The sequence below is a fragment of the Carcharodon carcharias genome, chromosome 15, assembly GCF_017639515.1.
Source record: "Carcharodon carcharias isolate sCarCar2 chromosome 15, sCarCar2.pri, whole genome shotgun sequence".
Classification (NCBI taxonomy): Eukaryota; Metazoa; Chordata; class Chondrichthyes; order Lamniformes; family Lamnidae; genus Carcharodon; species Carcharodon carcharias.
Genome location: NC_054481.1, coordinates 13,530,348 through 13,552,962, shown reverse-complemented (window position 1 = coordinate 13,552,962; position 22,615 = coordinate 13,530,348). Strand labels below are relative to the sequence as shown.

General features: G+C 46.6%; 1 protein-coding gene across 1 annotated transcript in view; it reads left to right on the top strand.

The window, feature by feature from the left end:
- The first annotated feature begins 1,183 nt into the window (after window positions 1–1,183).
- Window positions 1,184–22,615, top strand: part of nubp1 (nucleotide binding protein 1 (MinD homolog, E. coli)) — a 65,386-nt gene continuing 43,954 nt past the window's right edge. Inside the window, exons 1-3 of the mRNA XM_041206440.1 lie at window positions 1,184–1,313; window positions 18,070–18,174; window positions 18,268–18,401. Coding sequence (XP_041062374.1) covers window positions 1,280–1,313; window positions 18,070–18,174; window positions 18,268–18,401 — 273 coding nt within the window. The 5' untranslated portion in view covers window positions 1,184–1,279. The remainder of the gene's footprint in view (window positions 1,314–18,069; window positions 18,175–18,267; window positions 18,402–22,615) is intronic.

Below are 22,615 nucleotides of genomic sequence, written 5' to 3'. Positions count from 1 at the left end.
AACTAGGTCAAATACAATAGGATGAGAGTGGAGGTGAAAATGAGACTGGCAAAGAGAGAGTATGAGAATAGAATGGCAGTCAACATGAAAGGGAACCCAAAAATCTTCTTTCAGCATGTAAATAGTAAGTGGGTAGTAAGATGTGGAGTGAGTCTTATTAGGGACAAAGAAAGTTGTATAGGCTTAGAGGCGCAACACAGGCTAGAATAGTTAATGAATACTTTGCATTGGCGTTTAATATGGAGGAGGAACCTGACAAAATATTGGTAGAAGTGGAGATAGTAGAAGCAATGGATAGGGTGAAAATTGAGAGGACAGGGCATTGGAAAGGCTGGCTATACTTAGGCTGAATAAGTCACCTGGTCTGAATGGCTTGCATCCCAGGTTGCTGAATGAAGTGGGGGTGGAGACAGTGGAAGGAATTGCCACAACCTTTCAATCTTCCCTAGATACAGAGGAGGTATCAGAGAATTGGAGAGTAACACGTGTGACACCCTTTTTCAAGAAAGGATGGATGTCCTAACAACTATAGGCCAGTTAGTTTAACATCAATAGTGGGTAAGGTTTTAGAAACAATAATCAGGAAAAAAAATCAACAAGTACTTGGAGAGACTTGAGTTAATTAAGAATAACCAGCACAGATTTGTAAAAGGCAGATCATTCCTGACTAATTTAATTGAATTTTTTGATGAATTAACAGAGAAATGTGATGAGCGGAACGCAGTGGATGTAGTCTATATGGACTTAAAAAAAAAACATTCAACAAAGTACCACATAAAATGCTGGTAAACAAATTGAGGCTCTTGGAATTGGAAGGTCAGTATCCAGCTGGATAAAAAAAATTGGCTTAAAGACATAAAACAGTGAGTTGTGGTAAATGGTTATTTATCTGATTGTAGGGTGGTTGACAGTGTGTTCCTAGTAGGTCAGTGATAGGACCACTGCTTGTTTTTTTGCTACTTATAAATGAATTGGATCTTGGAGTACAGAGCAGAATTTCAAAATTTACCAATGATATTAAACTTGGAGGAGTGGCGAACAGTGAGGATGATACAAATCGCCTGCAACATGATATAAAAAGGCCAGCAGAATGGGCAAGAAAGTGGCAAAGATGGAATTCAATGTAGAGAATTGAGAGGTGGTGCATTTTGGCAGGAGGGCACAGTGTGAGATGCAAGGCTGTTATTTGGGGGGGAACGTCTGTCAGCCGCGCGAGCGGCGGGCGGTAGGAATAGCTGCTGCACAAGGGACACCGGAAGTACGGCTCCGGCAATAGGCAATGATGGCGGACGTCCCAAATAACGCACCAGCACGTGAGTGTGGGGTCGGCGAGCGGAATGGAGTCGATGGGAATTAATTTATTAAAGTCCGTAAGCCCCAGAGCAGGAGGAGAGGGGACCGGAAGCAGGCCCGCTCCCGGGTATCCTTCCCCCGATAGTCACAGAGTGAGGGTCAGTCACTGACCCTGGGTATTGTCAGAGAGTGAGGGTCAGTCACTGACCCTGGGAATAGACACAGAGTGAGGGTCAGTCACTGACCCTGGGTATTGTCAGAGAGTGAGGGTCAGTCACTGACCCTGGGTATTGTCAGAGAGTGAGGGTCAGTCACTGACCCTGGGTATTGTCAGAGAGTGAGGGTCAGTCACTGACCCTGGGTATTGTCAGAGAGTGAGGGTCAGTCACTGACCCTGGGTATTGTCAGAGAGTGAGGGTCAGTCACTGACCCTGGGTATTGTCAGAGAGTGAGGGTCAGTCACTGACCCTGGGTATTGTCAGAGAGTGAGGGTCAGTCACTGACCCTGGGTATTGTCAGAGAGTGAAGGTCAGTCACTGACCCTGGGTATTGTCAGAGAGTGAGGGTCAGTCACTGACCCTGGGTATTGTCAGAGAGTGAGGGTCAGTCACTGACCCTGGGTATTGTCAGAGAGTGAGGGTCAGTCACTGACCCTGGGTATTGTCAGAGAGTGAGGGTCAGTCACTGACCCTGGGTATTGTCAGAGAGTGAGGGTCAGTCACTGACCCTGGGAATAGACACAGAGTGAGGGTCAGTCACTGACCCTCTGTATTGTCAGAGAGTGAGGGTCAGTCACTGACCCTGGGAATAGACACAGAGTGAGGGTCAGTCACTGACCCTGGGAATAGACACAGAGTGAGGGTCAGTGACTGACCCTGGGTATTGTCAGAGAGTGAGGGTCAGTCACTGACCCTGGGTATTGTCAGAGAGTGAGGGTCAGTGACTGACCCTGGGTATTGTCAGAGAGTGAGGGTCAGTCACTGACCCTGGGAATAGACACAGAGTGAGGGTCAGTCACTGACCCTGGGTATTGTCAGAGAGTGAGGGTCAGTCACTGACCCTGGGTATTGTCAGAGAGTGAGGGTCAGTCACTGACCCTGGGAATAGTCACAGAGTGAGGGTCAGTCACTGATCCTGGGTATTGTCAGAGAGTGAGGGTCAGTCACTGACCCTGGGAATAGTCACAGAGTGAGGGTCAGTCACTGACCCTGGGTATTGTCAGAGAGTGAGGGTCAGTCACTGACCCTGGGTATTGTCAGAGAGTGAGGGTCAGTCACTGACCCTGGGTATTGTCAGAGGGTGAGGGTCAGTCACTGACCCTGGGTATTGTCAGAGAGTGAGGGTCAGTCACTGACCCTGGGTATTGTCAGAGAGTGAGGGTCAGTCACTGACCCTCTGTATTGTCAGAGAGTGAGGGTCAGTCACTGACCCTCTGTATTGTCAGAGAGTGAGGGTCAGTCACTGACCCTCTGTATTGTCAGAGAGTGAGGGTCAGTCACTGACCCTGGGAATAGTCACAGAGTGAGGGTCAGTTACTGACCCTGGGTATTGTCAGAGAGTGAGGGTCAGTCACTGACCCTGGGATTGTCAGAGAGTGAGGGTCAGTCACTGACCCTGGGAATAGTCACAGAGTGAGGGTCAGTCACTGACCCTGGGTATTGTCAGAGAGTGAGGGTCAGTCACTGACCCTGGGAATAGACACAGAGTGAGGGTCAGTGACTGACCCTGGGTATTGTCAGAGAGTGAGGGTCAGTCACTGACCCTGGGAATAGTCACAGAGTGAGGGTCAGTCACTGACCCTGGGTATTGTCAGAGAGTGAGGGTCAGTCACTGACCCTGGGAATAGTCACAGAGTGAGGGTCAGTCACTGACCCTGGGTATTGTCAGAGAGTGAGGGTCAGTCACTGACCCTGGGTATTGTCAGAGAGTGAGGGTCAGTCACTGACCCTGGGTATTGTCAGAGAGTGAGGGTCAGTCACTGACCCTGGGTATTGTCAGAGAGTGAGGGTCAGTCACTGACCCTGGGTATTGTCAGAGAGTGAGGGTCAGTCACTGACCCTGGGAATAGTCACAGAGTGAGGGTCAGTCACTGACCCTGGGTATTGTCAGAGAGTGAGGGTCAGTCACTGACCCTGGGAATAGTCACAGAGTGAGGGTCAGTCACTGACCCTGGGTATTGTCAGAGAGTGAGGGTCAGTCACTGACCCTGGGTATTGTCAGAGAGTGAGGGTCAGTCACTGACCCTGGGTATTGTCAGAGAGTGAGGGTCAGTCACTGACCCTGGGTATTGTCAGAGAGTGAGGGTCAGTCACTGACCCTGGGTATTGTCAGAGAGTGAGGGTCAGTCACTGACCCTGGGTATTGTCAGAGAGTGAGGGTCAGTCACTGACCCTGGGTATTGTCAGAGAGTGAGGGTCAGTCACTGACCCTGGGTATTGTCAGAGAGTGAGGGTCAGTCACTGACCCTGGGAATAGACACAGAGTGAGGGTCAGTCACTGACCCTGGGTATTGTCAGAGAGTGAGGGTCAGTCACTGACCCTGGGTATTGTCAGAGAGTGAGGGTCAGTCACTGACCCTGGGTATTGTCAGAGAGTGAGGGTCAGTCACTGACCCTGGGTATTGTCAGAGAGTGAGGGTCAGTCACTGACCCTGGGAATAGACACAGAGTGAGGGTCAGTCACTGACCCTGGGTATTGTCAGAGAGTGAGGGTCAGTCACTGACCCTGGGTATTGTCAGAGAGTGAGGGTCAGTCACTGACCCTGGGAATAGACACAGAGTGAGGGTCAGTCACTGACCCTGGGTATTGTCAGAGAGTGAGGGTCAGTGACTGACCCTGGGTATTGTCAGAGGGTGAGGGTCAGTCACTGACCCTGGGTATTGTCAGAGAGTGAGGGTCAGTCACTGACCCTGGGTATTGTCAGAGAGTGAGGGTCAGTCACTGACCCTGGGTATTGTCAGAGAGTGAGGGTCAGTCACTGACCCTGGGAATAGACACAGAGTGAGGGTCAGTGACTGACCCTGGGAATAGACACAGAGTGAGGGTCAGTCACTGACCCTGGGTATTGTCAGAGAGTGAGGGTCAGTCACTGACCCTGGGTATTGTCAGAGAGTGAGGGTCAGTCACTGACCCTGGGTATTGTCAGAGAGTGAGGGTCAGTCACTGACCCTGGGTATTGTCAGAGAGTGAGGGTCAGTCACTGACCCTGGGAATAGACACAGAGTGAGGGTCAGTCACTGACCCTGGGTATTGTCAGAGAGTGAGGGTCAGTCACTGACCCTGGGTATTGTCAGAGAGTGAGGGTCAGTCACTGACCCTGGGAATAGACACAGAGTGAGGGTCAGTCACTGACCCTGGGTATTGTCAGAGAGTGAGGGTCAGTGACTGACCCTGGGTATTGTCAGAGGGTGAGGGTCAGTCACTGACCCTGGGAATAGACACAGAGTGAGGGTCAGTCACTGACCCTGGGTATTGTCAGAGAGTGAGGGTCAGTCACTGACCCTGGGTATTGTCAGAGAGTGAGGGTCAGTCACTGACCCTGGGAATAGTCACAGAGTGAGGGTCAGTCACTGATCCTGGGTATTGTCAGAGAGTGAGGGTCAGTCACTGACCCTGGGAATAGTCACAGAGTGAGGGTCAGTCACTGACCCTGGGTATTGTCAGAGAGTGAGGGTCAGTCACTGACCCTGGGTATTGTCAGAGAGTGAGGGTCAGTCACTGACCCTGGGTATTGTCAGAGGGTGAGGGTCAGTCACTGACCCTGGGTATTGTCAGAGAGTGAGGGTCAGTCACTGACCCTGGGTATTGTCAGAGAGTGAGGGTCAGTCACTGACCCTCTGTATTGTCAGAGAGTGAGGGTCAGTCACTGACCCTCTGTATTGTCAGAGAGTGAGGGTCAGTCACTGACCCTCTGTATTGTCAGAGAGTGAGGGTCAGTCACTGACCCTGGGAATAGTCACAGAGTGAGGGTCAGTTACTGACCCTGGGTATTGTCAGAGAGTGAGGGTCAGTCACTGACCCTGGGATTGTCAGAGAGTGAGGGTCAGTCACTGACCCTGGGAATAGTCACAGAGTGAGGGTCAGTCACTGACCCTGGGTATTGTCAGAGAGTGAGGGTCAGTCACTGACCCTGGGAATAGACACAGAGTGAGGGTCAGTGACTGACCCTGGGTATTGTCAGAGAGTGAGGGTCAGTCACTGACCCTGGGAATAGTCACAGAGTGAGGGTCAGTCACTGACCCTGGGTATTGTCAGAGAGTGAGGGTCAGTCACTGACCCTGGGAATAGTCACAGAGTGAGGGTCAGTCACTGACCCTGGGTATTGTCAGAGAGTGAGGGTCAGTCACTGACCCTGGGTATTGTCAGAGAGTGAGGGTCAGTCACTGACCCTGGGTATTGTCAGAGAGTGAGGGTCAGTCACTGACCCTGGGTATTGTCAGAGAGTGAGGGTCAGTCACTGACCCTGGGTATTGTCAGAGAGTGAGGGTCAGTCACTGACCCTGGGAATAGTCACAGAGTGAGGGTCAGTCACTGACCCTGGGTATTGTCAGAGAGTGAGGGTCAGTCACTGACCCTGGGAATAGTCACAGAGTGAGGGTCAGTCACTGACCCTGGGTATTGTCAGAGAGTGAGGGTCAGTCACTGACCCTGGGTATTGTCAGAGAGTGAGGGTCAGTCACTGACCCTGGGTATTGTCAGAGAGTGAGGGTCAGTCACTGACCCTGGGTATTGTCAGAGAGTGAGGGTCAGTCACTGACCCTGGGTATTGTCAGAGAGTGAGGGTCAGTCACTGACCCTGGGTATTGTCAGAGAGTGAGGGTCAGTCACTGACCCTGGGTATTGTCAGAGAGTGAGGGTCAGTCACTGACCCTGGGTATTGTCAGAGAGTGAGGGTCAGTCACTGACCCTGGGAATAGACACAGAGTGAGGGTCAGTCACTGACCCTGGGTATTGTCAGAGAGTGAGGGTCAGTCACTGACCCTGGGTATTGTCAGAGAGTGAGGGTCAGTCACTGACCCTGGGTATTGTCAGAGAGTGAGGGTCAGTCACTGACCCTGGGTATTGTCAGAGAGTGAGGGTCAGTCACTGACCCTGGGAATAGACACAGAGTGAGGGTCAGTCACTGACCCTGGGTATTGTCAGAGAGTGAGGGTCAGTCACTGACCCTGGGTATTGTCAGAGAGTGAGGGTCAGTCACTGACCCTGGGAATAGACACAGAGTGAGGGTCAGTCACTGACCCTGGGTATTGTCAGAGAGTGAGGGTCAGTGACTGACCCTGGGTATTGTCAGAGGGTGAGGGTCAGTCACTGACCCTGGGTATTGTCAGAGAGTGAGGGTCAGTCACTGACCCTGGGTATTGTCAGAGAGTGAGGGTCAGTCACTGACCCTGGGTATTGTCAGAGAGTGAGGGTCAGTCACTGACCCTGGGAATTGACACAGAGTGAGGGTCAGTGACTGACCCTGGGAATAGACACAGAGTGAGGGTCAGTCACTGACCCTGGGTATTGTCAGAGAGTGAGGGTCAGTCACTGACCCTGGGTATTGTCAGAGAGTGAGGGTCAGTCACTGACCCTGGGTATTGTCAGAGAGTGAGGGTCAGTCACTGACCCTGGGTATTGTCAGAGAGTGAGGGTCAGTCACTGACCCTGGGAATAGACACAGAGTGAGGGTCAGTCACTGACCCTGGGTATTGTCAGAGAGTGAGGGTCAGTCACTGACCCTGGGTATTGTCAGAGAGTGAGGGTCAGTCACTGACCCTGGGAATAGACACAGAGTGAGGGTCAGTCACTGACCCTGGGTATTGTCAGAGAGTGAGGGTCAGTGACTGACCCTGGGTATTGTCAGAGGGTGAGGGTCAGTCACTGACCCTGGGTATTGTCAGAGAGTGAGGGTCAGTCACTGACCCTGGGTATTGTCAGAGAGTGAGGGTCAGTCACTGACCCTGGGTATTGTCAGAGAGTGAGGGTCAGTCACTGACCCTGGGAATAGACACAGAGTGAGGGTCAGTGACTGACCCTGGGAATAGACACAGAGTGAGGGTCAGTCACTGACCCTGGGAATAGACACAGAGTGAGGGTCAGTCACTGACCCTGGGTATTGTCAGAGAGTGAGGGTCAGTCACTGACCCTGGGTATTGTCAGAGAGTGAGGGTCAGTCACTGACCCTGGGTATTGTCAGAGAGTGAGGGTCAGTCACTGACCCTGGGTATTGTCAGAGAGTGAGGGTCAGTCACTGACCCTGGGTATTGTCAGAGAGTGAGGGTCAGTCACTGACCCTGGGTATTGTCAGAGGGTGAGGGTCATTCACTGACCCTGGGTATTGTCAGAGAGTGAGGGTCAGTCACTGACCCTGGGTATTGTCAGAGAGTGAGGGTCAGTCACTGACCCTGGGAATAGTCACAGAGTGAGGGTCAGTCACTGACCCTGGGTATTGTCAGAGAGTGAGGGTCAGTCACTGACCCTGGGTATTGTCAGAGAGTGAGGGTCAGTCACTGACCCTGGGTATTGTCAGAGAGTGAGGGTCAGTCACTGACCCTGGGTATTGTCAGAGAGTGAGGGTCAGTCACTGACCTTGGGAATAGACACAGAGTGAGGGTCAGTCACTGACCCTGGGTATTGTCAGAGAGTGAGGGTCAGTCACTGACCCTGGGTATTGTCAGAGAGTGAGGGTCAGTCACTGACCCTGGGTATTGTCAGAGAGTGAGGGTCAGTCACTGATCCTGGGTATTGTCAGAGAGTGAGGGTCAGTCACTGACCCTGGGAATAGTCACAGAGTGAGGGTCAGTCACTGACCCTGGGTATTGTCAGAGAGTGAGGGTCAGTCACTGACCCTGGGTATTGTCAGAGAGTGAGGGTCAGTCACTGACCCTGGGTATTGTCAGAGAGTGAGGGTCAGTCACTGACCCTTGGCATTGTCAGAGAGTGAGGGTCAGTCACTGACCCTGGGTATTGTCAGAGATTGAGGGTCAGTCACTGCCCCTGGGAATAGTCACAGAGTGAGGGTCAGTCACTGACCCTGGGTATTGTCAGAGAGTGAGGGTCAGTCACTGACCCTTGGCATTGTCAGAGAGTGAGGGTCAGTCACTGACCCTGGGTATTGTCAGAGAGTGAGGGTCAGTCACTGACCCTGGGTATTGTCAGAGAGTGAGGTTCAGTCACTGACCCTTGGTATTGTCAGAGAGTGAAGGTCAGTGACTGACCCTGGGAATAGTCACAGAGTGAGGGTCAGTCACTGATCCTGGGTATTGTCAGAGAGTGAGGGTCAGTCACTGACCCTGGGAATAGTCACAGAGTGAGGGTCAGTCACTGACCCTGGGAATAGACACAGAGTGAGGGTCAGTCACTGACCCTGGGAATAGACACAGAGTGAGGGTCAGTCACTGACCCTCTGTATTGTCAGAGAGTGAGGGTCAGTCACTGACCCTGGGTATTGTCAGAGAGTGAGGGTCAGTCACTGACCCTGGGTATTGTCAGAGGGTGAGGGTCAGTCACTGACCCTGGTTATTGTCAGAGAGTGAGGGTCAGTCACTGACCCTGGGTATTGTCAGAGAGTGAGGGTCAGTCACTGACCCTGGGTATTGTCAGAGAGTGAGGGTCAGTCACTGACCCTGGGTATTGTCAGAGAGTGAGGGTCAGTCACTGACCCTGGGTATTGTCATAGAGTGAGGGTCAGTCACTGACCCTGGGTATTGTCAGAGAGTGAGGGTCAGTCACTGACCCTGGGTATTGTCAGAGAGTGAGGGTCAGTCACTGACCCTGGGTATTGTCAGAGAGTGAGGGTCAGTCACTGACCCTGGGTATTGTCAGAGAGTGAGGGTCGGACACTGACCCTGGGAATAGTCACAGTCACTGACCCTGGGTATTGTCAGAGAGTGAGGGTCGGTCACTGCCCCTGGGAATAGTCACAGAGTGAGGGTCGGTCACTGCCCCTGGGAATAGTCACAGAGTGAGGGTCAGTCACTGCCCCTGGGAATAGTCACAGAGTGAGGGTCGGTCACTGACCCTGGGAATAGTCACAGAGTGAGGTTCAGTCACTGACCCTGGGTATTGTCAGAGAGTGAGGGTCGGTCACTGACCCTGGGAATAGTCACAGTCACTGACCCTGGGAATAGTCACAGAATGAGGGTCAGTCACTGACCCTGGGAATAGTCACAGTCACTGACCCTGGGAATAGTCACAGAGTGAGGGTCGGTCACTGCCCCTGGGAATAGTCACAGAGTGAGGGTCGGTCACTGACCCTGGGAATAGTCACAGAGTGAGGTTCGGTCACTGACCCTGGGTATTGTCAGAGAGTGAGGGTCGGTCACTGCCCCTGGGAATAGTCACAGAGTGAGGGTCAGTCACTGACCCTGGGTATTGTCAGAGAGTGAGGGTCGGACACTGACCCTGGGAATAGTCACAGTCACTGACCCTGGGTATTGTCAGAGAGTGAGGGTCGGTCACTGCCCCTGGGAATAGTCACAGAGTGAGGGTCAGTCACTGCCCCTGGGAATAGTCACAGAGTGAGGGTCAGTCACTGCCCCTGGGAATAGTCACAGAGTGAGGGTCGGTCACTGACCCTGGGAATAGTCACAGAGTGAGGTTCAGTCACTGACCCTGGGTATTGTCAGAGAGTGAGGGTCGGTCACTGACCCTGGGAATAGTCACAGTCACTGACCCTGGGAATAGTCACAGAATGAGGGTCGGTCACTGACCCTGGGAATAGTCACAGTCACTGACCCTGGGAATAGTCACAGAGTGAGGGTCGGTCACTGCCCCTGGGAATAGTCACAGAGTGAGGGTCGGTCACTGACCCTGGGAATAGTCACAGAGTGAGGTTCAGTCACTGACCCTGGGAATAGTCACAGAGTGAGGGTCAGTCACTGACCCTGGGTATTGTCAGCAGATTGCTGACCGGTCACTGGTCTGATTACTAGGATACAACGCTTTCCTGAGCAGCGTCCCATTTTCCATCTTCAACTAATTTGAGGCTATCCAAAACTCTTCTGCCCAAACCCTACTTCATACCAAGTATCTTTTATCTACCAGTCCTGTGCTCATTGTCCTACGTTCAACCCTGCCTGGCAATGCCTCCATTTTAAAATTCTAATCTTTGCTTCACAAATCCTCCCTATCTCTATAATCTCCTTCAGCCCTACTATCCTCCAAATTCTCTGTACTTCAATTCTAATGTGCCTTCGGCATCCTAAACTCTGGGAATTCCCTCCCTAAATCTCCCCACCTCTCTAGCTCTCTGCTCCTTTAAGATATTCCTGAAAACCTTTCTCTGACTAAGTTTTTGCTACTATCTGGTACTCAGTGTGAAATTTAATTTTGATTGTCACATTCTGTGGTGTTTTGCTATATTAAAGACTCTGTAAATGCAGGTTGTTTTTGAGGAGCACAGGAGCTTCATTTGTTGTGGTGCGTTCAATTTGCTTCCTTGGGTTTCATTTTAAGCTAACATCGTTATAGTTCTGTCCTGAAATAAGCATTTATGCGTGGCCTTAACACAACTGACTCAGATTTTATTCATAGTACTTGAGGGCCAGACCTGACCAATGTAAGGATAGTTCAGGCGGCCAAATACATGACCAAGCCTGGTGCTGAGCCCTGTGAACAGAGTGGTCTGTTGACTGTGCTGTCAGCTGGTCTCAGTCATGGCAGAGGTGAACTGCCATTGCTGGGTTCAGCACCCCTAATTGAGGACAAGAGAAATCAACCGGGATTCCTGATTGTGACTCAGTGCAAAACGAGGATGTGTAGGGCTTGACTGGGTGCAGCTGAAGTACTGGAGGGGAGAAAAGACTTGAATATCTGCGTTTGCATCGCCCCATTGACAGCGCTCAGTGGAATATAAGAGGTTGGCTTTCCTAGTGGTAATCAGGATAAGATAAAATATTCTTTTTGGTTAGAAGATGCCTTTGAGATTAACCAAATAAATCTTTTAATATATAGGATTAGTTATCGCCCTCTCTTTATACATTTACAAAGCTCGTCTCATTCTTACGTCTGTGTGTAAAGAAATGTAGGATGTGTTTATACTACAACTGTTGAGTCACTTTTACACTGAAACTGTACTTTCCATGCAAGGCAGCTTGAATCTGGACTCGGGGTCTGATCTTATGCTGGACTGATGTATTCTTGGAGAGATTCTCTCTCTCTTTTACTCAGAGTCAATCTCTGTCTTAATAACTTATTCATAGCCCACTGTGACTTTGTGAAACAGAAGCTTTGTTGCACTGTCGCTACACTCGTAAATGCCCACTTAGAGAAATTGCAGTATCTGTGCGTTAACAAGCACAGTACTCACTCACTTTTGTTTTCCATATATTGACTTAATGTTGTAATAGAGATCATTGATGAAAGGGTACCACTTCTATAAAGTAACAAAAATTGAATAATGTCCTTGCACGTGATTTTGAGGCAAGGGCAGTTATTTTCAAAATACTACAAACTCTGTCTTTGATGGAAGTACAGCTGAATGACTTAGAACATGCCCAGAGATAAGGAACGCAACTGTGGATAACTGGTGTAATCAGCACAACATGTTCAATGGCCCTCAACTGATTTTAGCCACAGAACGAATCCTTTTATGGCATCGTTCTAAGGCAGTTGTTCTATTCCATTAGTTACCCTGATGTACCATTGTCCAGAACTTTCAGAAGATCTTAGTTTATGGTGTCAACTTATTCCTCTTGTCCCCTATGTCAGTAATATATTTGGAAGAACTCCAGGTCAATAAAGCATGACCTTCCTTTGCTTAATGCATACTGAATCTCCTTTAACAAGCAACACTATTTAAACTATTTGCATACTTAATCTCTCAATCATGACCATGCTTATTACCTTTGCCACTGAAGGTGGGTGGAGGTAATGTTTTCGCCTGTTTGTCTATTTGTCTGTAAACAATATACCTCAAGAACTAATGGGTGAGTTTCAATGAAACTTCATATACAGATAAGAGTATGGCCCAAGGAAGAAATCATTAGTTTTTAATAAACGTGTAGATCTGGACCCTGGAATTTTTTTAAAGGATCCATTAACATTGGAAAAGAGGGCAAATTTGCTTTTTTTTAAAGAATGTTGTGGATTGCCTCAGCAGCTGTGGTGCAATTTGTCAAAGCTGTCAAAATATGAGCAGAGTTTTCAGAGCAGGTTGCTGGATGTGAATTGGCCTGAAGCCTCCTCAGTGAGATGGAAGCTCTTAATAAAATGATTCCTTTTTTCAGCTTTGGAGTTCCAGAGCATCAACCAGGCAGGGGAAAATCTCAAGAAAGAGCTGCATTAAGTGTAACAATGTTGAGTTAAAATAGTGTGTTTGAGGTATGCAGTCCACCCGAGTGTCCTCTTCATTTGTTACCGTTGTAATCCTGGACTTTACTGAGAGGTTTAGGTTCACAACATTAAAAGCAACACCTCACGTGGACAGGGTTGTATAAAAGCTCCTGGAATGCTGGGTTTTGTGGTGGCCTACAGAATACTAGAGTTGAGATCCTGTGGGGAAAGCACACAGAGGGTGGGGATTCTCTAAGGTACCATCTCTATGAGAAAATGCAAACATGAAGAAAGGTATGAAAGTTGGTGCTGTTTTTGGTAATGCAAAGAAAGTTAAGGGATAATTTGGTAGAAGTGTTTAAAATTATGGAGGGGCGAGACAGAGTAAGTGGAGAAGGACTGTTTTTAATAGTTGAGGGAGTCTAGAACCAGGGGATGTACGTATAAGATTAAATGTAAGAGATTTCCGACAGAGGCTGAGAAATATTTTTATGTTATAAGTTCTGAGGATTCTGTGGGAAGTATGACCAGAATTAGTGATTAAAGCAGAGACCATATTGACATTTAAAAAAAGGTTTAAGGAAGGGGGAGTTAACAAGTATGTGAACATTTTTTGAAAATTTTTGACCTGCCATTTTTTCCTTTGAACCTGAAAATTCTAATGCCTTAAGGTTTAAGCAAAATAAGAATTTGGAGATTGACTCAGATAGAGGATCAATGCCAACACAGACTGATGAGGTCGAATGGGCTGTTTTCATGTTGTAATTTCTATGTGACACGATGTAATACCCTATGTCATACTGACCTGCATCCTTGGACACCTTCCCAAGGAATTAACATCACTTACATGCTTAAAGTTATTATTGCAATAATAATCAAAGTAGTTGATTTACATTTACCATGTAAACTTACACAATTATTTAACTCAATTACAACAATAATGCATTATAAAAATATTATTTGACTTATTGAGTCACCATAACTCTGGTTCTAATAATATATTGGACATTGGATAAGACATCATATCCTTAAACTCTCAGTGCGTAATGCCATGAGAAATATATCAATATATCTATAACCTTGTATCACTGTGTACTTCATGTCAGTACCATATAACATATTGTTTTCATATTTTTGTCAATTATAAATTCCTATGTCTACATATAACATGGGTCTTGCCTTCATAAGCTCATCATTCTTTCCAACTGGTCACCAGATTTTAACAATTTGTTCAAAATGCTTTTTGAAAACTTGTAACCCGCCACTTTTTCCCTCAGTAACTGACAATTCTAATGCTTGAACAAGGGTTTAATCAAAAAAAACACGTTTCACGTTTCAAAATAATATGAATAATCCATTGAGCTGTCTTTTAATGCCTCCATTGTAGTTTTGGCTTGAAGATTTCAGTCTCTTCCAAAATGTGAACCTAGAGTTGATATTTTTTACTTTTGGCATGTGATTCACTGAATGAATTTGGCTTGTGCTGTTTGAGCAAGTGCAGGAAATGGATGTTCCCAGGGACTTTTCGGGCAGCTGTACTGGTTGAAAATTTGCCTTCAGTTTCTAGCACTTCCCAATAGTTTGAAAAACAATAGGGCGTGTTTTATAAGCATAATTGAGGTCAAATATATCAGCCAATGTGTCTAGATTACTGAGGAAAAATGACTGTGCTAATGATACACCTACTGCATCCTTTGTTTTTGTGGTAAAAACTACAGGAAATGGATTAAGCTGAGAAAGCAAGAGGAATGAGTCTTTGTTCATGCTACTGTCCAGTATCAACAGAATAAAACCAGTTGAATTTTGATCCAAATAATTATCTCCACCTGTAATTTGACAGAAAATGGCATTGCTGAGGGCTTATACCTGCGAGACAGAGATTCTAACTTCTGTCACCAATGATCCAGGCACAGAAAATCACGGAATGGAAAACCATCAGTTTCCTGATACTGATTTGAATTTTTTGATGTTGTTGAGATTTCAAAGCAGAGTCTTGATATGAGACGCACATCGGAAGAAAGGAGCGATGAGTAAGTGGGATAGGGGTTGGGGGGGGTGGTGTACGTTCAGATAGTCGGGAGTTATTGGAAGAGAGAGAAAACGAGTTGTTAGCTAGGAAAAGAATCAGAACTGGAGTTGAGAGCAACCAGTTGAAATGGGATTGAGTGAAGGAGTGGTTGAGAGAGAATGTCAGGGATGGGGGTTGGTAAGGAAGGAACAGTTGAGATAAAGAATGAGGCAGGCAGCAGAGTTTAAAAAGGTAGGAGAGGGATCACAGGCCATTAAGAGCCTAAGGTGTGATTGAGAGGGGAAAAGTGGGAGTTGATGAAGATGTGTGGTCTTAAGAGAGGAGGGACTCGTTGAGAGGTGAGTGGCAAAAGAGATAAGCGACTAGTATATTAATAATGTATGTTTGTGTACTTTCAGTAAACAATTTTTATTATAAATCCCTTTATCTACATTCATAATAGAAACTGCCTATGTAAACTTTCCATGTTACATTTGCATTCTTCCTGTCTCACTCCATTCTTTGGAGATGCTTCAGTGCCACTATCTAGTGGAAAGGTACAATTATAATGTGACAGATTTACCTGGGCGGCTTGCAAGATAAATGTGGGCATAGGAGTTTATCATGGAAATATAAGAATAAGGCCACAATACATGAATTGAAATGAAGATTGAGTTACGTGTACGTGCTCTGGCCCAATTATTCTCTGGCTTCTAATGTTGCTTCACTTGAAGGCTAAACTTATTCCTGACTATTCATGTGGAATACTATGGAGATTGATTGGTGTATCTCCTGTCCATCCCCACCAAAATGGCCTGAGAGTCCTGTGCTTCTGCTTTGCACAGAGGCCCATTTAATCCCCATCTACACCATGTTTTGTCTCACCCTGAACTAGAAAAATTAACAATGTTGCCTCCAATTTTCACCCTTCCACCGTATAGTCCTGTGGGTGGCGTGATTGGGAAATTTGTAGGTATCACAAAAATTAACCTTGTCATTGACAGTGAAGAGGATTGCTGTTGTTTCCAGAATGATATCAATGGTTTGATTGAGTGGGTGGAAAAATGGCAGATAGAATTCAATCCAGAGAAGTGTGAGGTAATGCATTTGGGGAGGACAAACAAAGCTAGGGAAAACTTAATAAATGGGAGCATATTGGGAGGGGTAGAGGAAGCGAGAGACCCTGGTGTACATGTCAATAGGTCCCTGAAGGTGGCAGGACAGGTGGATAAGGTGGTAAAGAAAGCAAATGGAAAGCTTTCCTTTATTGGGCACGGTATTGAATACAAGAGCAGGGATGTATTAATGGAACTGTATAAAATGCTGGTTAGGCCACAGCTGGAATTTCATGCATAGTTCTGGTCACCACATTACAGGAAGGACGTAATTGCTCTGTAGAGAGTGCAGAAGAGATTTACAAGAATGTTGCCAGGACTTGAAAATTTCATCTATGAGGAATGATTGGATAGGCTGGAGTTGTTTTCCTTAGGACTGAGGAGGCTGAGGGTGACCTGATTGAGGGGCCTTGATAGAGTAGACGGAGATGCCCTGTTTCCCCTAGCAGAGGGTCAGTTACCAGCAGGCACAGATTTAAGGTGATTTGTAGAAGGATTAGTGGGGGCATGAGGAAAAACTTCTTCACCCAGAGGGTGGTGGGCATCTGGAATTCACTGCCTGGTTTGGTGGTGGAGGCAGAAACCCTCAACTCATTTAAAAGGTACCTGGATCTGCACCTAAAGTGCAGTAACCTGCAAGGTAACAGAGCAGGTGCTGGAAGATAGGATTAAAATGGGCAACTAGTTTTTTTATTTTTTCTCTTTCAGCTGGCGCAGACACAGTGGGCTGAATAGCCTCTTTCTATGCTGTAACTTTTCTATGGTTCTATCTCCAACTCTTCCCTTTTTCGATTTACTATCTCCATTTCTCAGAACAGGCTAATAAGTGATATTCACTATAAGCCCACTGACTCCCATAGCTTCCTTGAATATACATTTTTCCACCTGCTTCCTGTAAGGATTCTGTTCCCTTCTCCCAGTTTTTCTGTCTCCGTTGCACCTGTTTTGATGATGCCAGATCCCATACCAGTGCCTCTGATGTCAACTTTTCACCTCAATCAAGGATTCCACAGGGCCCTTGACCATGCCCATTCCATTTTCCGCTCTTTAGTTCTTATCCTATCCTCTTTCTCTCTCTCTCTCTCTCTCTCTCCCCCCGACCCCCCCCCACCCCACCCACCCACCCACCCCACCCCAACCCCCACAAGACCATGATAGGGTTCCTCTTACCATCACATTCTACCCCCACCAGCTTTTACCTTGAATGGATTCTCATTCTGCACCATGGAGCACCAGCTCCAGCGTGATGCCACCACCAAACACATCTTCCCTTCCCCTTTCAGCATTCTGAAGGGGCCATTCTCTCCGCCATACCCTGGTCAACTACTCAATCACCCCCCCCCCCCCCCAACACACCCCTCCTCTTCCTGTACAAGTGCAGGAAACGCAATGCCTGTGATTTTACCTCTCTTTCCACAACCAGGGCCCCAAGCGCTCCTAGGTGAAACAGGTAGTTCCCTCTCCTCGGTGTAGTGATACTGCATTTGCTGCTCATGATGGGGTGATATTGGGTGACTGCTTTGCTGAACATCTCCATTTAATCTGCAAGCTTGACCCCGAGCTTCTGGTCATCTGCCATTTTAATTCTTCACCCCACTCCCCTTCTGGCCATTCTGTCCTCAGCCTCCTACACTGTTTCAGAGAAGCTCAATGTAAGTTTGAGGAACAGCACCTCGTCTATTGATTAGGCACTTTGCAACCTTCTGGACTGAACAATGTGTTCAATATTTTCAGATCATAAGTGCCGCTCCATTCCCCACCCCCTGATATCAACTGTTTCCTGCTAATGCCATTTACACCTCCTATATGCCCATATTTTATTTCTTTACTTGTCCCTTTCGGGTAACCTTTCCTTTTGCCTTGCACCATCATCACTTCTGTCATTTAACGTCATCTGCCTTCCACCTCATCACAGACATTACTTTTTGTTCTTTCCTCACTTCCCACCTTTCCAGCTCTCCGTCCGTACTTGCTTGAAACCTGTTATACCTGTTACTTATTTCCAGTTCTCATGAAAGGCCACCGACCTGGAACATTAACTCTGTTTCTGTCTCCAAAGATGCTGCCAGATTTGCTGAGTATTTTCAGCATTTTCCATATTAAAATCATGGTCCAGTGGTTTTTTTTTTTATCTTGCACATAACTGACCTAATACGAACACCGAACTGTTCACTGAGCCATGTATAAAGACGTATGATGCAAAATGGTCATGGGATATTTTGAACAGCATTTTAAACAAATAGTAATGGGCAAACTTGTATATAGTATACAATATATCTAATATTTTCTGCCAATACATTTTACCTGTCCGGTGCTCTGATAGTCACAGCGAGATATTACGTGTTATTATCTGTTAAACATCAGTGACCATATATATTTTCTTCTATTATGTTCTAGATTGTCCAGGAACAGACAGTGATAATGCCGGTAAAGTTTCAGCCTGCCAGGGTTGTCCTAATCAAGCTTTATGTGCTTCGGGTGCTGCAAAAGCTCCAGATCCAGGTAGATTTTCAAGAGTCACTTTACTCATCGTAAAGCAATTAATGTGGCTACTGTCCTGAAGGTGAAATTCTTATATTTGTTTTTACCTTGCAGCCATTCAGGAGATTAAGGAGAAGATGGCATCTGTTAAACATAAAATCCTGGTTTTATCTGGAAAAGGAGGTGTTGGCAAGAGCACTTTCAGTGCACACTTAGCTCATGGGATAGCGAGTGATGACACTAAGCAGGTAGAGTCACAGTTTCATTAGTTTTATTTCTTCATTTTGCAACTTCCAACACGAGAATTGGCAAATGATAGGGCTGATTTGGAAAGAATGTGCTTTCCTTAGGACATGCTTATCTCCATATAAGTTTTTGCTCTTCGTAAGATATCGGTCATGGTTTGAAAATGGCATTATTTAAAGGGGAATTTCATTCCCAGAAAACTTTTGAAAAGCATTATATGCTGGCTTATCCCCCATCCCCTTGTTTTGCCTGCTGCTCCAGACTTGTGTGCATCACTTCTATTCCCTGTTTTTCTCTCTTCCTTTTATTCTTTTCTCTTTAACCCCTCTCCTGTTATCATGCCTTCTTTCATTTCTCCCCTTTCGGGCACTCTGCCCCCCCTCCCCCTGGCAAATCCCTACTCCAACCCTTCAGCACTCTTCGACTTTCTCACTCTCCAGCAGCCATCGCAGGCTTGATTCCTCTCAGATAACCTTCTGTGCTTCTCTTAGCATCCTCCGATTGGCCTATCAATGCGCTCTTTGCTGCCTCCTTTTCAGCAGTGACCTCAAGCATCTCATCCTGCTCTCTCGCTGACCTTCCTACCCAGCATGCCTGGAGGCTAATCTTTGCAACCTCCTTCCTGTCCCACTGACCCTGTGAACTCTGCCAGTGGATAGCCTTTCACCACCCCTTTCGCATTTCCCTTCAGAAAGGCCATTCACGTGTCAACAAGGCCCCTGCCCCCATGAGTTTATTGTGCATAATTGTATTGACAAGATGGTCCTGACAGAAACTTGGCTGGTGGTGATGATACCTTCTCCCTTGATGAAGTTTCCTTTCCTAATTATATCTTTCACTGCTTGCCACACCCAAATCACGTGTTGGTCTACCCTCTACTCTTTTGGGACCACCTCCTTTAGAGCATCTCACTTGTTCCACCCCTTTCCCTTCTCATTTTCAAATTCTTGTTCCCTGATGCCCACCAAGATGCCATGCTTTGTTTCCTACTGAGATACCTTGACTATATTTCCCCCTCAGCCTCTGCACTGAATGATTTTTCACCCGAGATGATTTCAAGTTCTGTCTCAATTCATTATGCTCTCTCTCCTATGAATTCACTGTTCTCGTATCCTCCCTTAACCTCTTCCTCCATATGAACTCCTCTGCCCATATTCATGTCCGCCCACTCAACCCCACCATCTCACGTGGCCTCCCTACTTCCATTCTGTCGAGCAGAGATAAGGCCACCTCTGATCAGTCCCTTACACCCAGATTCATTAACCACACCCTAAGCCCACTTCCTTCCGTATCCAGCCCTGGAAAAATATTCCCCTCAAGTCACTTACAAATGTGCTTTAAAATCTCCAACTATCTAGCTATTGCCCCTCCATTCACCATGACATTTCTGCAGCTACCAATCTACTCCATCACAACCTCACTCTCATCTTTGATACTCTAGTCCCCATTAAAGCCATTATTGTCTCTCACCCTCATCAATTCACCCAGCATAGCCCTCATCTACACTCCCTTAGGTGCAGAGTACACAGATTGAATAATGCAGACAACTGGTTTAACCATTGATTGCTAGATCTGGCTGGAAGCACTCTAAGCACTATTGGTTCCTGCTCTTCTCTGTCACTATTCCAGAATCATCCTGATAGCCCCTGGCTTCTGTTCCTCAATACAAACCATTTTCTTAAACTCCTCTCTCCTGCCTCCTCCACCCTCATCTCCAACAGCAAGTGCGAGGAGTTCATGGACTTCTTTGTCACTAAGGTTGAGACTGTTCATTCTACTGCCTCTGATGCTTTCACCCTTAACTGTCCCTAGGGCTCCCCCTTGCCCTAAACTGAACATACAACTTTCTCTTGTTTCTCTCCTTTCTCCTCTTATGCCCTCTTTGAGATGATTTTGTCCATGAGACTCACCTGCTCTCCCTTCATCCCTATTCCACCAAAATGCTAACCACCCAACTCGACCCCCTGGCCCCAGTGTTAGCTGATATTGTTAGTTCTTCTTCAGATCATGTTCCTCTCATGTTCAAATCGACTGTCACCACTCCTCAAAAAACTTACCCTTGACCCCTCGGTTCTTGCAAACTACGGGCCCATCTCCAACCTCCCTTTCCTCTCTTTGAATGTGAACCCGCCTCCCAAATCTGAGCCAATCTTTCCCGCAACGCCATGGAGCTATATAAATGCAAGTTATTGCTGTAGCTCAGTTAATAATTCCTGTTTGTTTTTGTTAATGCTTCTTCTTTTCCCATGGGTTGGCAGGGATTGATGGAGTGAGAATACAGATCAGCCATGATCTAATAGAATGGTAGAAAACAACCCGCGACCTCTAGCACCTACAAAGACAAGGGCAGTAGGCAGATGGGAACACCACCACCTGCAAGTTCCCCTCCAAGCCACTCACCATCCTGACTTGGAAATATATCACTGTTCCTTCACTGTCGCTGGATCAACATCCTGAAACTCCCTCCCTAACAGCACTATGGGTGTACCTACACCACAGGGACTGCAGTGGTTTAAGAGGAGGGCTCACCACCACCTTAAGGGCAATTAGGGAGGGGTAATATAAATACTGGCCTAGCCAGCGATGCCCACAAAAAAAACTGTTATGTAAAATAACCAAGCTTGCAGGGCTGAATGGTTTCTCTGTCCCCATGTTGCTATCAGATGGGTTTGTCTTCAGCTCCCAGTGGTAAAAATGAATGCAAGGACTGGTATCCTTCTCATTAGTGAATGCTGATCCTTTAAACAAAATTCTTTACTGGTGGTATTGAGAATGGCTTTGATCTCAGTATATATTGAGGGTTCTTTCATGTTTGTGATTGCTTTAATAGGAGCTGACATTGTTTCTTACACCTTCCGTCATGGTAATTTTTTTTCCAATTACTAGAAAGAAATTAAAATCTGTTCTAGATGTGAAGAATGCATGGGTTAGTTTGGCAGCAGAGGAGGACTAGTCTTAGGGTTGCAAAAGAGTTTTGTTCCAAAAACACGTGGGAAAAATGCATTCCTCTCTCTTAAATATCTGTAGCAAATGCATATTTGATCTGTCAGAGCAAAAAGAAATCTCTCCACCCCCACATCAGACTTTTTTGTCTGAACTATTTCCCAAACTGTGAAATAAACAGTGGAATAATTCAAGTGATTCACCAGCATGACTGTGTGAGAAAGAATTTCTGTTTAAAGTAAACCCCTTCCAGCAGTTCCCCAAATTGCAGTGTTTAACCATCTTTCCAAACACACCACAAATACCAACAAACTGGCTACATATGTGAGCCACGCAGTGTCATGGGCTGCCCTGTTTCATGACTTAATCACACTTGACAACAGCGTTGCTAAGGAAGAAAATACAGGAAGGTATTTCAGTAATTTGTGCTGGAGGAATAATGGGAGAAGACACAATGGTACAGACTTGTTCCAAAGCCTTTTGTGGCATTAGTGAAGGAGGGTAGGGGAAGAATATTCACGGTCAGTTGTTATCAAACAATAATAAAGACTTTGTTGGGAAATGGAGAAAATTGGCATTAAAAATTGCTACACATGGTGAAAGATTTTGTTCTCTAGTTTTTACTATCGTGTGGTTATCATGGAACTTCATATATATTTAGAAAATTCTAAATTAGCAAATGCAGTTGGATTTTGTTCATTCAGAGGATGTTTTGTTGCTCATTGAAATAATGTTTGGAAGTAAAATAGAATTACATCAAATCTTACAGAACAAAAACAGACCATTTGGCCTATCGGGTCCATGTCTGTTAATGCTCTACAAGATTAGATATCATCCCTTACTACGTCTCACTCTATCATCATATTTTTTTTATTCATTCAAGGAATATGGGCATCCCAGGCAGCCTCAGCTTTCATTTTAATTCATTGTCCACCCCTAATTGCCTCTGGGAAAATGGTGGTGAGCTGCCTGCCTAAGCTACTGCAGTCTGTGTGGTGTGCTGTTAGGTATGGAATTCCAGGATTTTGATCCAGCAACAATGAAGGAATGGTGATATCTTTCTAAGTCAGATGGTATGATTTGGAGGTAGTGGTCTTCCCATCTGCCTGCTGCTCTTGTACTTCTAGGTGGTAGAGTTTGTGAGTTTGGGATGTACTGTTGAAGAAGCTTTGATGTTTCCACAGTGCGTCGGTCATAGAGGGAGTAAATGTTTAAGGTGGTGGATGAGATGCCGATCAAGCGGGCTGCTTTGTCCTGGGTAACGTAGGACTTT